Genomic DNA, 14,588 nt, shown 5'->3' with positions numbered 1-14,588 from the left:
GAAAGTGAGGGCATGGAAAAAGATATTCCATGCAAATGGAAACCAAAAGAAAGCTGGAGTAGCAATACTCATCAGATAAAATGAACTTTAAAATAAAGACTGTTATGAGAGACAAGGAAGGACACTACATAATGATCAAGGGATCAATCTAAGAAGATATAACAATTATAAATATATATGTACCCAACATAGGACCACCTCAATACATAAGGCAACTGCTAACAGTAACACAACAATACTGGGGGACTTTAACACTTCACTTACACCAATGGACAGATCATCAGACAGAAAATTAATAAGGAAACACAAGCTTTAAATGACACAATAGACCAGATAGATTTAATTGATATTTATAGGACATTCCATCCAAAGACAGCAGATTACACTTTCTTCTCAAGTGCACAGAAAACATTCTCCAGGATAGATCACAACTAGGGTCACAAAAAAGCCTCGGTAAATTTAAGAAAACTGAAATCATTTCAAGCATCTTTTCCGACCGCAATGCTTTGAGATTAGAAATCAATTACAGGGGGAAAAACCATAAAAAAACACAAACACGTGGAGGCTAAACAATATGTTACTAAATAACCAAGAGATCACTGAAGAAACCAAGGAGGAAATCAAAAAATACCTAGAAACAAATGACAATGAAAACACGACAATCCAAAACCTATGGGATGCAGCAAAAGCAGTTCTAAGAGGGAAGTTTATAGCAATACAATCCTACCTCAAGAAACAAGAAAAATCTGAAATGAACAATCTAAACTTACACCTAAAGAAATGAGAGAAAGAAGAACAAACAAAACCCAAAGTTAGTAGAAGAAAAGAAATCATAAAGATCAGAGCAAAAATAAATGAAATAGAAACAAAGAAAACAATAGCAAAGATCAATAAAACTAAAAACTGGTTCTTTGAGAAATAAAATTGATAAAACTTTAGCCAGATTCATCAGGAAAAAGAGGGAGAGGACTCAAATCAATAAAATTAGAAATGTAAAAGGAGAACTTACAATGGACACCACAGAAATACAAAGCATCATAAGAGACTACTACAAGCAACTCTATGCCAATAAAATGGACAACCTGGAAGAAATGGACAAATACTTAGAAAGTTGTAACCTTCCAAAACTGAACCAGGAAAAAATAGAAAATATGAACAGACCAATCACAAGTAATGAAATTGAAACTGTGATTAAAAATCTTCCAACAAACAAAAGTCCAGGACCAGATGGCTTCACAGGTGAATTCTATCAAACATTTAGCGAAGAGCTAACACCCATCCTTCTCAAACTCTTCCAAAAAACTGCAGAGGAAGGAACACTCCCAAACTCATTCTACAAAGCCACCATCACCCTGATACCAAAACCAGAGATATTACAATAAAGAAAATTACAGGGCTTCCCTGGTGGCTCAGTGGTTGAGAGTCCGCCTGCCAATGCAGGGGACGCGGGTTCGTGCCCCGGTTCGGGAAGATCCCACATGCCGCAGAGCGGCTGGGCCCATGAGCCATGGCCGCTGAGCCTGCGCGTCCAGAGCCTGTGCTCCGCAACGGGAGAGGCCACAACAGTGAGAGGCCCGCGTACTGCAAAAAAAAAGGAAGTTACAGACCAATATCACTGATGAATATAGATGCAAAAATCGTCAACAAAATACTAGCAAACCGAATCCAACAACACATTAAAAGGATCATACACCATGATCTACTGGTATTCATCCCAGGGATGCAAGCATTCTTCCATATATGCAAATCAATCCACGTGATATACCATATTAACAAATTGAAGAATAAAAACCATATGATCATCTCAATAGATGCAGAAAAATCTTTTGACAAAATTCAACACCCATTTATGATAAAAACTCTCCAGAAAGTGGGCACAGAGGGAACGTACCTCAACATAATAAAGGCCATATATGACAAACCCACAGCCAACATCGTTCTCAATGGTGAAAAACTGAAACCATTTCCTCTAAGATCAAGAACAAGACAAGGTTACCCACTCTCACTGCTATTATTCAACATAGTTTTGGAAGTTTTAGCCACAGCAATCAGAGAAGAAAAAGAAATTAAAGGAATACAAACTGGAAAAGAAGAAGTAAAACTGTCACTGTTTGCAGATGACATGATACTGTACATAGAGAATCCTAGAGATGCCACCAGAAAACTACTAGAGCTAATCAATGAATTTGGTAAAGCTGCAGGATACAAAATTAATGCACAGAAATCACTTGCATTCCTATACACTAACAACGAAAGATCAAAAAGAGAAATTAAGGAAACACTCCCATTCACCACTGTAACAAAAAGAATAAAATACCTAGAAATAAACCTACCTAAGGAGGTAAAAGACCTTTATTCAGAAAACTATACGACACTGATGAAAGAAATCAAAGATAACACAAACAGATGGAGAGATATACCATGTTCTTGCATTGGAAGAATCAATACTGTGAAAATGACTGTACTACCCAAAGCAATCTACAGATTCAATGCAATCCCTATCAAACTACAAGTTTTTACAGAACTAGGACAAAAAATCTTAAAATTTTTATGGAGACACAAAAGACCCCAAATAGCCAAAGTGGTCTTGAGGGAAAAAAAAGGAGCTGGATGAATCAGACTCCCTGACTTCAGACTATACTACAAAGCTACAGTCATCAAGACAATATGGTACTGGCACAAAAACAGAAATATAGATCAATGGAACAGGATAGAAAGACCAGAGATAAACCCATATACCTATGGTCAACTAATCTATGACAAAGGAAGCAAGGATATACAATGGAGGAAAGACAGTCTCTTTAATAAGTGGTGCTGGGAAACCTGGACAGCTACATGTAAAAGAATGAAATTAGAACACTCCCTAACACCATACACAAAAATAAATTCAAAATGGTTTAGAGACCTAAATGTAAGGCCAGACACTATAAAACTCTTAGAGGAAAACATAGGAAGAACACTCTTTGACATAAATCACAGCAAGATCTTTTTTGATCCACCTCCTAGAGTAATGGAAATAAAAACAAAAATATACAAATGGGACCTAATGAAACGTAAAGGTTTTTAACAGCAAAGGAAACTACAAACAAGATGAAAATACAACCCTCAGAATGGGAGAAAATATTTGCAAACGAATCAATGGACAAAGATTAATCTCCAAAATACATAAACAGATCATGCAGCTCAATATTAAAAAAACAAACAGCCCAATCAAAAAATGGGCAGAAGACGTAAATAGACATTTCTCCAAAGAAGGCATACAGATGGCCCAGAAGCACATGAAAAGCTGCTCAAGATCACTAATTATTAGAGAAACGCGAATCAAAACTACCCTGAGGTATCAACTCACACCAGTTAGAATGGGCATCATCAGAAAATCTGCAAACAACAAATGCTGGAGAGGGTGTGAAGAAAAGGGAACCCTCTTGTACTGTTGGTGGAAATATAAATTGATACAGTCACTATGGAGAACAGTATGGAGATTCCTTAAAAAACTAAAAATAGAATTACCATATGATCCAGCAATCCCACTACTGGGCATATATCCAGAGAAAACCATAATTCAAAAGACACATGCACCCCATTGTTCAATGCAGCACTATTTACAATAGCCAGGTCATGGAAGCAACCTAAATACCCATCAACAGACGAATGGATAAAGAAGATGTGGTACATATATACGATGGAATATTACTCAGCCATAAAAAGGAATGGAATTGGGTCATTTGTAGAGACGTGGATGGATCTAGAGACTGTCATACAGAGTGAAGTAAGTCAGAAAGAGAAAAACAAATATCATATGTTAACACATATATGTGGAATCTAGAAAAACAGCACAGATGAACGGGTTTGCAAGGCAGAAAAAGAGACACAGATGTAGAGAACAAACCTATGGACACCAAGTGGGGGAAAGTGGTGGGGGTGCGTGTAGTGGGATGAATTGGGAGATTGGGATTAATATATATACACTAATATGTATAAAATAGATAACTATTAAGAACCTGCTGTATAAAAAATAAAATTCAAAAATTTAAAAATTCAAAAAAAAAAAGAGCAGCCTTTTCCTCCTTAGTGCCAAAGGGTGATGTCTGTTATTTTTAACCCTGCCAGAAATTATCAGTGGGTTGGAAGAATGTAGTACTATGACATGAGCCTTCATTTCCATTTTTAATTAAAATTCTTACTGACCCTGAGCCAGATGTGCTTTGTCACCAGAGCCTGTGGAAGCTCCACAGTGGAAACTACAGTGGCCTGGGAATGGAGGAGCAGGCAGGAATCTGGGGCTTAGCATCAAATCAAAAGAACATCACAGCCCTTGGGAGAAGACCAGGAGGCGTGTGAACCTGGCCACTCCATGCTCATACCTTGTCCTTAATTTCCTCATCTCTCTCAGGCAACAGGTCAGCCTTGGTGGGGGATCATGACTGCCTTTCCTCAAGATCCACCTCTGTTTTGACTCATCACCCCATAGAACCGCCTGGCTCGGCTTCCTGACTCCCTCATCTCTTGACGTCAGCACTATTCTAAGTTACAATATTCATCATGATCACTCATATTTGCTGAGCTCTCAATCTGTATCTCACTTAATTCTTACAACACTCTATATAGGAGCATGATTCCAGACTGCTACCTGTCTACACACTCTCCACTTGCTGTAGGGATAGAGCTCTGGTACTGACCTGGGCCTGCAGCTGCCCTGTCCAAAGACTGCATTTCTCAGCTTCTTTTGTAGCTAGGTGTGGCCACGTGATAAACTGCAGCTAACAATATATTGTATGAAACTGCCAGAAAGTCTTCTTAGAGAAAGGAAACTTTCATTTTCCTCTCCTTCCATCTGCCCATAAACGTGGGAGCTACAGCAGCCATCTTGGCCCATGAGGTGCCCTTGGGAATGGAAACAACACTTAATGGGGCAGCACGAGGGCAGGAGTCTGGGTGGTTGCCACATACCCTGCCAGACCAGCAGTACATGCATGGTTTGACTCCCAGCTTACTTCATGTGAGAGGAAATAAAAATCTATCCTGTTTAAGCCACTGTTATTTGGGATTTTCTATCACAGCAGACCTGATCTTAATCCCAAGTGGTTAAGAATTAGTACTTCCATTTTACAGACTGAGGCTCAGAGAGGTTAAGTAACTTGTTCAGGTGGCAGTGCTAGAATACAACCTGACTTCAGATCCTGTGCTCTTAATCTCCCCAACATGTGTTCTCTGAAAAGACCTTTTCCCATGCTGAAGACAGTGGAGTCATGGTTAACTCGTCCCTCTCTGTAGCACCTGTCTCCTCCCATAGTTAGCTGCCATGCTCTGTGGGTTCTGCTGCCCGGGGTCTTGGCAGCCATCTCCTGCCCCAGTGCTCCCTCCTTACCAAGAAAGGTGTGGCCAGCAGACAGCAGAGACAGAGGCCTCAGCCTAGACAAGGTTTGCGCTGGGATGCGGGGAGAGCCAGGGCTGTCTGTGCTTCTGTTTGACTCCTGCTGGGGGTGGTCTCTAGGCTGAGCTTGAGGGGCTCTGCTGTTGCCCTTGAGAAGGGAGTCGAGGAGTGTGTGTGTGTGTGTGTGTGTGTGTGTGTGTGTGTGTGTGTGTGTGTCCGTGTCCTGAGCTGTGAAAGTCAGTGAGCTGAAATCTAAATAAAGAGAAGCTGGACAGCAGATTGAAATATTCCAGAGGTGTTGACACTTTCAGGAGGTCATTGACACTTTCTTTTTTTTCCAAACAAAAGGTGTCACACTTTATTACTGAACCTACTAGTGCAAAGGCAAAGAAACAAAGAGAAAAATAATAGCCTCCTGACAAATGTCCAACTGTCCAGACAGTGGTGATGTTTTCAGCTTGATGGGGTAAGACGTTGGTGGCCTTAGCATCACCACGTGTGCCATCTCATGTGTGATTCCTTACAGACCCAGCTTGGTTCTTCTCCAATATCTCCTCTTAGAGTTACACCTGAGTTTAAAACCAGTTTTTCCATGTGAATCCACTAGGGAATGGAATGGGACAATTCTGCCTTTGTTTCTTGGCCAAGAACTGCTTGATCCTGAAAGTCTTGTGAGAAGAACAGTCAACCGCATACCCCACGATGGCAGGGAAAGGGAGGGAGCCAGTGACACTTTCAAAAAAGCAGTTTCAGGATAGTGGTATGGCCAAATGCAAAGGATGATAAAAATAACAGCTACTGTTGGCTGAGCGTGAATATATACGAAGCAAGTCTTCTGGTGTTCAAATCCCAGCTCCAGTCCTTAATAGCTGTGGTCTTGGGACTCTTGGACTCTTTCAACCTCAATTTCTGTAAAGTGGGGATATTAGAACTACCTCACAGGACTGTGAGGATTAAGCCAATTGTGTGACGTGCAGAGAACAGAGCCTGGCACGAGTAAGAGTTACATATGTTAGTTATTATTTTCTGCCAGGTTCTACATACACATTATATAATTTAATCCTTATAGTAACCCTCTGAGATGGGTATTCTCAGCCCCAATTTGACAACTGAAAAGCAAAGGTCAGCGAGGTTAAATACTTCCCCCCAGGTTACAGAGCTATTAAGTGACACAGCTGGATCGCACACACTGCTCTTCCACAGCTGCCTCTTCTTGATGATAAGCCAGGCAGCACACGGGGAGGGGCTGAGGGGGAACAGGCTGTGGACGGATGTGTGAGCCACACCCCCATCTCCCCACCCCCAGCCCACACACACCAGGTGCGTGGACATACAGACAGCGCAGAGCTCACCACCACTTGTTTATTTCAACTGCAGATTCTTTTTGATTTACATTATGAAATTCAAGTAAGATTTTTTTTAAAAGAAGAAAGAAAGAAAAGCCATTATGGAATAAATGGTACAGACAGTACATTCTAACCTTATCTAAAAGTCACCTAACATCAAAAAATCTACCAACAATAAATGGTGGAGAAGGTGTAAAGGGAACCCTCCAACACTGTTGATGGGAATGTAAATTGGTACAGCCACTATGGAGAACAGTAAGGAGGTTCCTTAAAAAACTAAAAATAGAGCCACTATATGACCCAGCAATTCCACTCCTGGGCATATATCTGGAGAAAACCATAATTTGAAAGGATGCATGCACCCCGATGTTCACTGCAGCACTATTTACAATAGCCAGGACATGGAAGCAACCTAAATGTCCATCAACAAAGGAATGGATAAAGAAGATGTGGTACAAATATACAATGGAATATTACTCAGCCATAAAAAGGAACAAAATAATGCCATTTGCAGCAACATGGATGGACCTAGAGATTGTCATACAGAGTGAGGTAAGAAAGAGAAAGACAAATATCATATAATATCGCTTATATGTGGAATTTAGAAAAATGGTGCAGATGAACTTATTTGCAAAGCAGAAATAGAGTCACAGATGTAGAAAATAAACTTGTGGTTACCAAAGGGGGAAGGGGGGAATGGGATGAACTGGGAGATTGGGATTGACATATATACACTACCTTATATAAAATGGATAACTAATGAGAACCTACTGTACAGCACAGGAAACTCTACTCAGTGCTCTGTGGTGACCTAAATGGGAAGGGAATCTGAAAAAAGAGGGGATATATATATATATATATATATATATGTATGTATAACTAATTCACTTTGCTGTATAGCAGAAGCTAACACAACATTGTAAAGCAACTACACTCCAATAAAAATTAATAAAAATAAAAGTCACCTAACATAATGTGCCTCAAGGATTAATATGAAATCTATGACATATGCTACAGACCTGGTTTCTTACAAGATGTAAACTCAGCATTTGGTGCGAAATAAACAGAATATGCTGGCTAGAGTCTGGAGCACCTACTTATTATGCATTTTGCTTATTTTGGATGAAGCTAAACCTGTCATTGCCACGGTTCCCAGGACAACATATTCCAGGTATGTGTGGATACTGTACCGTGTTTCAAACCTCAAGCCATACTGAGTCACTTCTTGGTTTATACCATGAGAGAAGCAGATTTTATCAGCTGAGTTTGTAAGTGGAGTACAAGTGAGATCAAATCAGGCCCTCGGTGTCTTTAGATGATCTATTAGGTAATCTAAATTAGATGCTCTTCAGGGAGATATAACCTTGAAACACACAGCTTTATTTGTTCTCCTCATAAAGGGAAAAAAATCCCAATTTTTCAAAATGAGAAAGAAGTTGGGTTGCATTTATAAGTATATTGATCAATGTATGTTTAGAGGTGAGAGGAGAATTGGGGTTTTTTTAAATTAGAATTTTTTTTTAGCCTCTCCATGAGTTTTTATTAATTCACCAATTCCCTATAGCTCAAGAGATGCTAATTAATTCAAGAAACCGTAATAGCTAATCATTGGCTAAATAAATCTAAAATGGAGAGAGTCTGTCACTGGAGATACCACTGCTCATTTTAATTAAAATTACCAATTTGTGAAGTAACGTAAATAAAGGTTACTGTATCCTTCTACTCAGGAAGTATTAACACTGTGCATGGCCACCTGAGAATCCATGAGGACTTAAAACGCCAAGAATACTTGTAGAATCTTATCAATTTCTGAGTTAGAATATTGATCATTCCAAGCGTGTTGTTCATTGACATTATAAACCTATGTGGAATTACGCTGCCTTGAAACACAAAACGGAGAATGGCAAAGGACTGAGAATTGTTGCCTTGAAGGGAATACACTCAATGTCAAGGAATCAACCACCCCAAAATGATTACTTTTAAACATTCAGGCCTACAGGAAAGCAGATGTTCCAGGTCTGAGTTTCAATTTTTAAGGAATAAATTTATGCAAATGCCCATTTGTTTTAGTACTTTAGTAGCTAGGGTGATCTCACCTTGTTAACATTCAGTGCAACTGCTTATAGCCATTCTAATGTCATTTGCAGGGATAGGAAAGGTCGCCTCAACATTTCATGACTAAATGGCAGGGCTCGACCATGATGCTCACCCTAGGAAGTAGACACACCTGCACACTTAGCTGTTCAAGCCACCCAACCCTGGAAAGCAGTGTGTGCGTGGGCAACCATATAGTTCAAGTCATCACTGAGCCCAAAGCTGAGCAGCCATAGTGCTCTTGATGGATTTGCCCTTGACGAAGAGAAATCCATCTTTATTGTCTCACTAGTCAGCTCAAGAGCCACTGATGAAGTCCTAAATCTAATTCTTAATAAAACCCCAAACGTTTTAGAGGCAAAATGAAAAAGCATAGTTCACAGATACCTTTTGGCCAAAGGTTGGGAAACTATTTTTGTTTTTTAGTCCAAAGACCTGAAATTAGTTTGAACTGAAAAAAGAAGTGACATCCTTTAGGACCAAGGTGAAGCTGCCGAAGGAAAATTGTTATCTTATCAAAAGGCTACTTCTGAACGGAGCCTCCTGACGGATACAGAAGTCTGGCTGGGACTTGAACCAGATAAACTTGTTATGCAAATAGCTTTAGCCAAAGGGGAAAGGGCTGATAATGAAATTGCCACAAAGCCAACCACACATTACAGAGGTGACAAAAAACATCAAGCAGCGACCTACCATATGCATAAAAAGCAGTGCAGAATTTACGTGAGCATCATGTTTAATTTATCAAAACTAAGCTGTCAGGAGTCATGCTTTGACAAATGCATAACTAACACATATAAATGAGTCAATTATCACTAACGACCACAGGTTCAAAACCAAACAGGCTGATGTTTCCTTTCTCTTTTTTTAACCCTCAAAATAGGTTTACTAATAGGATTTCGGACCTTAAAATCTCTCCTCCTGTCTCTAAATAAAGAAGGCTGGAAACACGTCTGAAAAACACTAAGCCATAGCCTGGTACTTACATCCTGCCCCTGCTCTCACCCATGCACTTATTTCTCTTCTCTCTCTCTCTCTCTCTCTCTCTCTCTCACACACACACACACACACACACACACACACACACACACACACAGTTCCCTGTCTACACAGCTGTGATCACTGGCCTGCAGCCTGGTCAATCCCTTCAGACCCCTGCAGCAACAATGAGAAGCCATAAGGTCCTCTGGTGAGTGGTGACCATCATGGACCAAGAAAGACTGAAATTACTGAATTGACTCTGCTATGGTTCAGCAGTCATGTGGGGATAGGGTATTAAAGGTTTTAAAGCTGTTAAAATGTTTCTTGTCCTGTTTATTCTTTAGAAAGAACCAGTTTAGTTTACTCTACTACAATGCACTGTGGTCCCAGTGCATTGTGGGAATTGAGGAAATTTTCTGGATAATTCAGGCTAAAAAACTATTCCTAAATTACCAGATAATCATCTTCCCACCTCAGTCCCAGCAATAATGAAAATTTTATAATCTGGAGGTCTTAATCCTTCATCCTTTTTCCCTTTCCCTCCCAATATGAGCAAGGAAAGTATAAAAATAAGCCAAGGCTCTCTCTTTAAATAGACATTTCTAACCCAGTGAGTGTCTTTGTTTACATTTAATTAGAGATTTGAATAAATAGAATGAAATAGAAAATTAAAATTACATTTGGTAGTCTGGCTCCTTTATGAAACCAAAGGGCATTATTTGGGAATAGTGGGTAGTTTTCTACCTAAAAATATAAAATATAATAATTAGTTCCTAATCTTGATAGTTACGTTCCTAAAAATCTTGTAAAAGGAAAACTCATGATTGAAGAATCTCAGATGTTATGGGGAAAACAGGACTGGGGGGCTGAGGTCAGGAAAGAATCCATGAACACCTAAAATATACAATATTTTCACTAATAAAACCAATAAGGACAAGTCATTAAATAAATAGAAGACTGATGACATTTTTCCATATCTTAAATTAGTAATAAAGCACACAATCACTTAATTTCTGTTTACCTTCCTTGGTCATTAGAACCTCTTCAGACACTCTACTCTGTAGTTTCAACAAGATGCTTTTGCTTTGCCCCTGATGTATGCATACTAAAGGCATTGTTTTCTATGTTGAGTCCTCCATTCTAGTATCAACACTTTTCTAAGTCTAAAGCAACTCGAAATGAGTGCATTTGGAATTCTCAGAGTTGGGGAAGACATAAGCAGATTTAATTGGCATATAACAGGATTTGGCATATAACAGGATTTGCCATAAAGAAAAATCAACAGTAGAGAGGGATTTCTATACTGTATTTAACCCTGAAAGTCCCAACCCTATCATCAATTATGTACCTTTATTCCCAAATCTATCCAAGCAATACTGTGCTCAGTTTAAGAACACAAACATACTCTTGAAGAAGTATACAGAACCCAAACTTTGGTGAGTGGGTCAAGTCACATTTTAGAGGCATCACTAGAGCTCGGTATAGGAAAGTGTATCTGTGAATATGTAATGTGGTTTTCCAGGCCAGCAGCTTAGAGAAGGTCAGTCAAGGGCATCTGTGTGCAGCAATGGAATGAAAAGGAAAACTCCTTGGCTCCAGCCTTTGCCAGCAAAATCACTGGAACCCTAGCCCCTGGATTTCTTTCCCTGAAAGAAACACATTTCAGATCAGCCACCAGGATGTCTTTAGCTCTCCAGGGCCTTCCACCTCCTCCTTTGGCTTCCAAATATCAGGAAGTGGCTCTTCCTCTGCTCCTTTGGGAGCATCATTCCTCTTGCTGTTATCTGTTGTCCCTCTCAACATTGCCCACTGTCACCACCATTGACTTGGGGCTGCTGCTGTATTCTGCAGCAACATCAGAGTGGGGACTGAAGGGACAAGGAAATGTCCTCCATCCCTGGCCTTGAACTTCATGGTCACATTCCGACACAGCCTTGCTAGTAGAATTCTTGGAGTTCTTTACCCTTCCTCTCTCCTGAGGAAGATGGCAAAAAGCTAGAGGGATTGACTGGACAATCAAACAATTTCAGGGACCTTGAACTATGTTGCATTGAAATGAAAATGAAACACAAATATGTTTTGGAATTCAGAATTTTATCAAATTTTAGAAAAGTAAACCCGTGCATTTACTGTATTTTATGTAACATCCCCAGCAGGATCTGGGGCAGCACACTGTAATCAAACACATTAATATATCTGCAGCAATTCACATGAATATTCACACCGAGTAGGATAAATAATGGCTATAAATAGCCTCAATTCAGTTTACGTCATGTGTTGCCACCAAATCAGTTCACGTAAGGTCGGGGCTTGCAGCTAAATGACTCAAGTACAAAAAAAACTTCCATTTTTCAGAGGTCTTTGGATTTTCGAATTGTGAACAAGGGATTGTATTGTGTTTAAGGAAGGCGATCAAGAGACCCAGTCTGTTCCACTGCTCTGCATCTTGGTGGAAGTTAAGTATGCACATAGGTATAATTTAGAGAAATTTGTGTTGACCCTTCCCTACTTCCTGTTTATCAGCTATTTTGGTCACTTCTTTTCTCCTCCCATGACCTCTGAACCCCGTGTTTGATACAGTAGACACTGAGAGCACCTCTTCCCAGCTCCTAGCTGGGATATGGCTTGTAACAGCCTTGTCTAGATTCCTGCCCCCGCAGTTCACCAGGCCCCTTGCTTGGGGTCGTATAGCCCCCTCCAACATACTGAGCATCTTCCCCAGAGTCAGGACCAGTGTGGTTCTCTGCCAGGGGACAGGCCAAAAGCTCATGTTCCCAGCACTCAGTCACCACCCTGTTGGTGCTGCTGTTGATTCTGTTCCTGTCTTAGTCCCATGCAATACTGCCTAGCTCCTGGTAACAGAGCTCCCACCAGGAACATCGCCCATCAGTTGGGTTTTCATCTTGTTCTCCACACTCTGAGCCCTGGCTGGGGCTCCTCACCTTGGAGCCTCAGGCCTGAGATCTTACTTTGGCCCCTCAATCATCTTGGGAACTGGAGCCCTGCTCCCAAAGCACAGATCCTAAAGCAAAGCCCAACTTCCAAGCTGCAAAACCTCTACTGAAGGCTGCCACCTTCTGTCCCCTCTCTGGCCCAGGAGTGGATGTCAGATTTTTAGATGCAGTCTCCTCCCTTATTAAACAAGACCCACTGGCAATATTTGCCCCAGGACAGAGCAGAGTCAGATGAATGTGACACATATGATCAGAAGAACTGATTATAACCAAGAGTCAAATGGAACTCCTTATTTCTCAAATCCTGCAGGGGCATCTTCTATCATTTACTGGAACAAATTTTGTGTCATAATGTGCTAGAAGGCGTAACAACTTCTAGCGCCAAGTCAATTCCACACCTTGGACTTCTCCAATCACTGTGCAAGGACTTGCTGGATGAGCAATTTTCAGTGGAAGAAATACTCACTGTGAAATGAAGTGGTTGAATTCCTCACACCATTTTTCCGGATGAAGTAAAGTTGGTGGAGGATTTCTGAAAAATAAAAGCAATATTTTTCTTACAAAGAAAGGGTTCCGTTAAAAGCAAAATAACAACTTGCCTTTACTGATATTGTTCTAAATAGCTCTGATAAAATCTATTCTTGGGGCTTCCCTGGTGGTGCAGTGGTTGAGAGTCCGTCTGCCGACGCAGGGGCCACGGGTTCGTGCCCCGGTCTGGGAAGATCCCACATGCCGCGGAGCGGCTGGGCCCGTGAGCCATGGCCGCTGAGGCTGCGCGTCCGGAGCCTGTGCTCCGCGACGGGAGAGGCCACAACAGTGAGAGGCCCGCGTACCACAAAAAAAAAAAAAAAAAAAAAACTATTCTTATTTCTTCCTGGGTGAGAGTCATTCACCAGTGGTAAACTATAAAGTGCCAGCCCCTACTCATCTAGTGGCTCATTTCCATTGACTGAAGGCCTATCATGTCCACGGCTTTCTGCAGGACCTCTGAGGGTTACACAGATCAACAACATTCCTCAAGGAGCAGACACTGTAGTGAAGGATGAGGCAAGCACACAGCCACTATAACTGAGAGCTAAGTATTATCAGCGCCATAAGAAAGCTATAAACCGAGTGCTAGGGGCTTGAGAGAAATAGACTTTTAATTTTACAGGATTTTCAGATCATTATACTACCATTTGAATTAATTATGTGATGCAATTAAAGTATACTTATAAATTCACTGGTCACATTTTTAACTCTTTCCTATATGTCAACCTCTGCAATAGGTACTGGAGAAAGCAAAACCACTAAGACAAGTTTCAGACCCCAAGAAGATCCTGGGTAGCAAGGAGGACATACACCTAATACAACTAAGTACTGGCGGTCCAAGAGAACTAGAGAACTGTGGAAAGACTCTGGTAACCAGACCATTTCCTGGTGGGAAGGTAGGAAAAGGAAAAAGTAAGAACCCTGCATTTGGCTGAATATTTACCCAAAGAGAATCAATTTTAAAACAGAAGGGACATTACCTTTAATTGATAAGAATTTTTTCTTTCTAGCTATTAATGGAAATAAGGGTTTGTGAGCAAGTCAAGTTCAACAAATGAAGAAAGTTACATTTCTGCACACCTGAATTATGACTGTAAATCTTAAACCTATTAAAAATCTTAAACACCTTTGTATATATAACCCTTCACTTGGGTTCTAACTGCTTCCTAAAGCCATAGATTGCTCAGCCTCCATAGGCAGAGGCAGGGGAAGCAGCAAGAATGACCAGAAATTTTAAAAATGTATCAGATAATGTGACTGTAATTTGCCTCTTCAATACCATCCCATTTTTCATTTCTTCTAGTACAA

The 14,588-nt window shown here is 40.5% G+C and overlaps 1 protein-coding gene and 1 pseudogene across 2 annotated transcripts in view; both read right to left on the bottom strand.

Moving 5' to 3' along the window:
- MYO3B (myosin IIIB) overlaps positions 1-14,588 on the bottom strand; it is a gene marked incomplete at both ends in the record, with an annotated part of 388,194 nt that overhangs the window by 270,128 nt on the left and 103,478 nt on the right. Inside the window, one exon of the mRNA XM_082841630.1 lies at positions 13,216-13,281. Within this exon, the coding sequence (XP_082697756.1) occupies positions 13,216-13,281 (66 nt within the window). The remainder of the gene's footprint in view (positions 1-13,215; positions 13,282-14,588) is intronic.
- Positions 5,895-12,781, bottom strand: LOC309962962 (large ribosomal subunit protein eL39-like; annotated as a pseudogene). The gene is made up of 2 exons: positions 12,765-12,781; positions 5,895-6,106 (listed from the first exon to the last, which is right to left on the bottom strand). The product of its transcript is annotated as a large ribosomal subunit protein eL39-like (transcript).

The sequence above is a fragment of the Leucopleurus acutus genome, assembly GCF_964270905.1.
Source record: "Leucopleurus acutus genome assembly, chromosome: 6".
NCBI classification, from domain to species: Eukaryota; Metazoa; Chordata; class Mammalia; order Artiodactyla; family Delphinidae; genus Leucopleurus; species Leucopleurus acutus.
The sequence above is the reverse complement of the archived record's forward strand: the minus strand, read 5'-3'. Positions and strand labels throughout refer to the sequence as shown.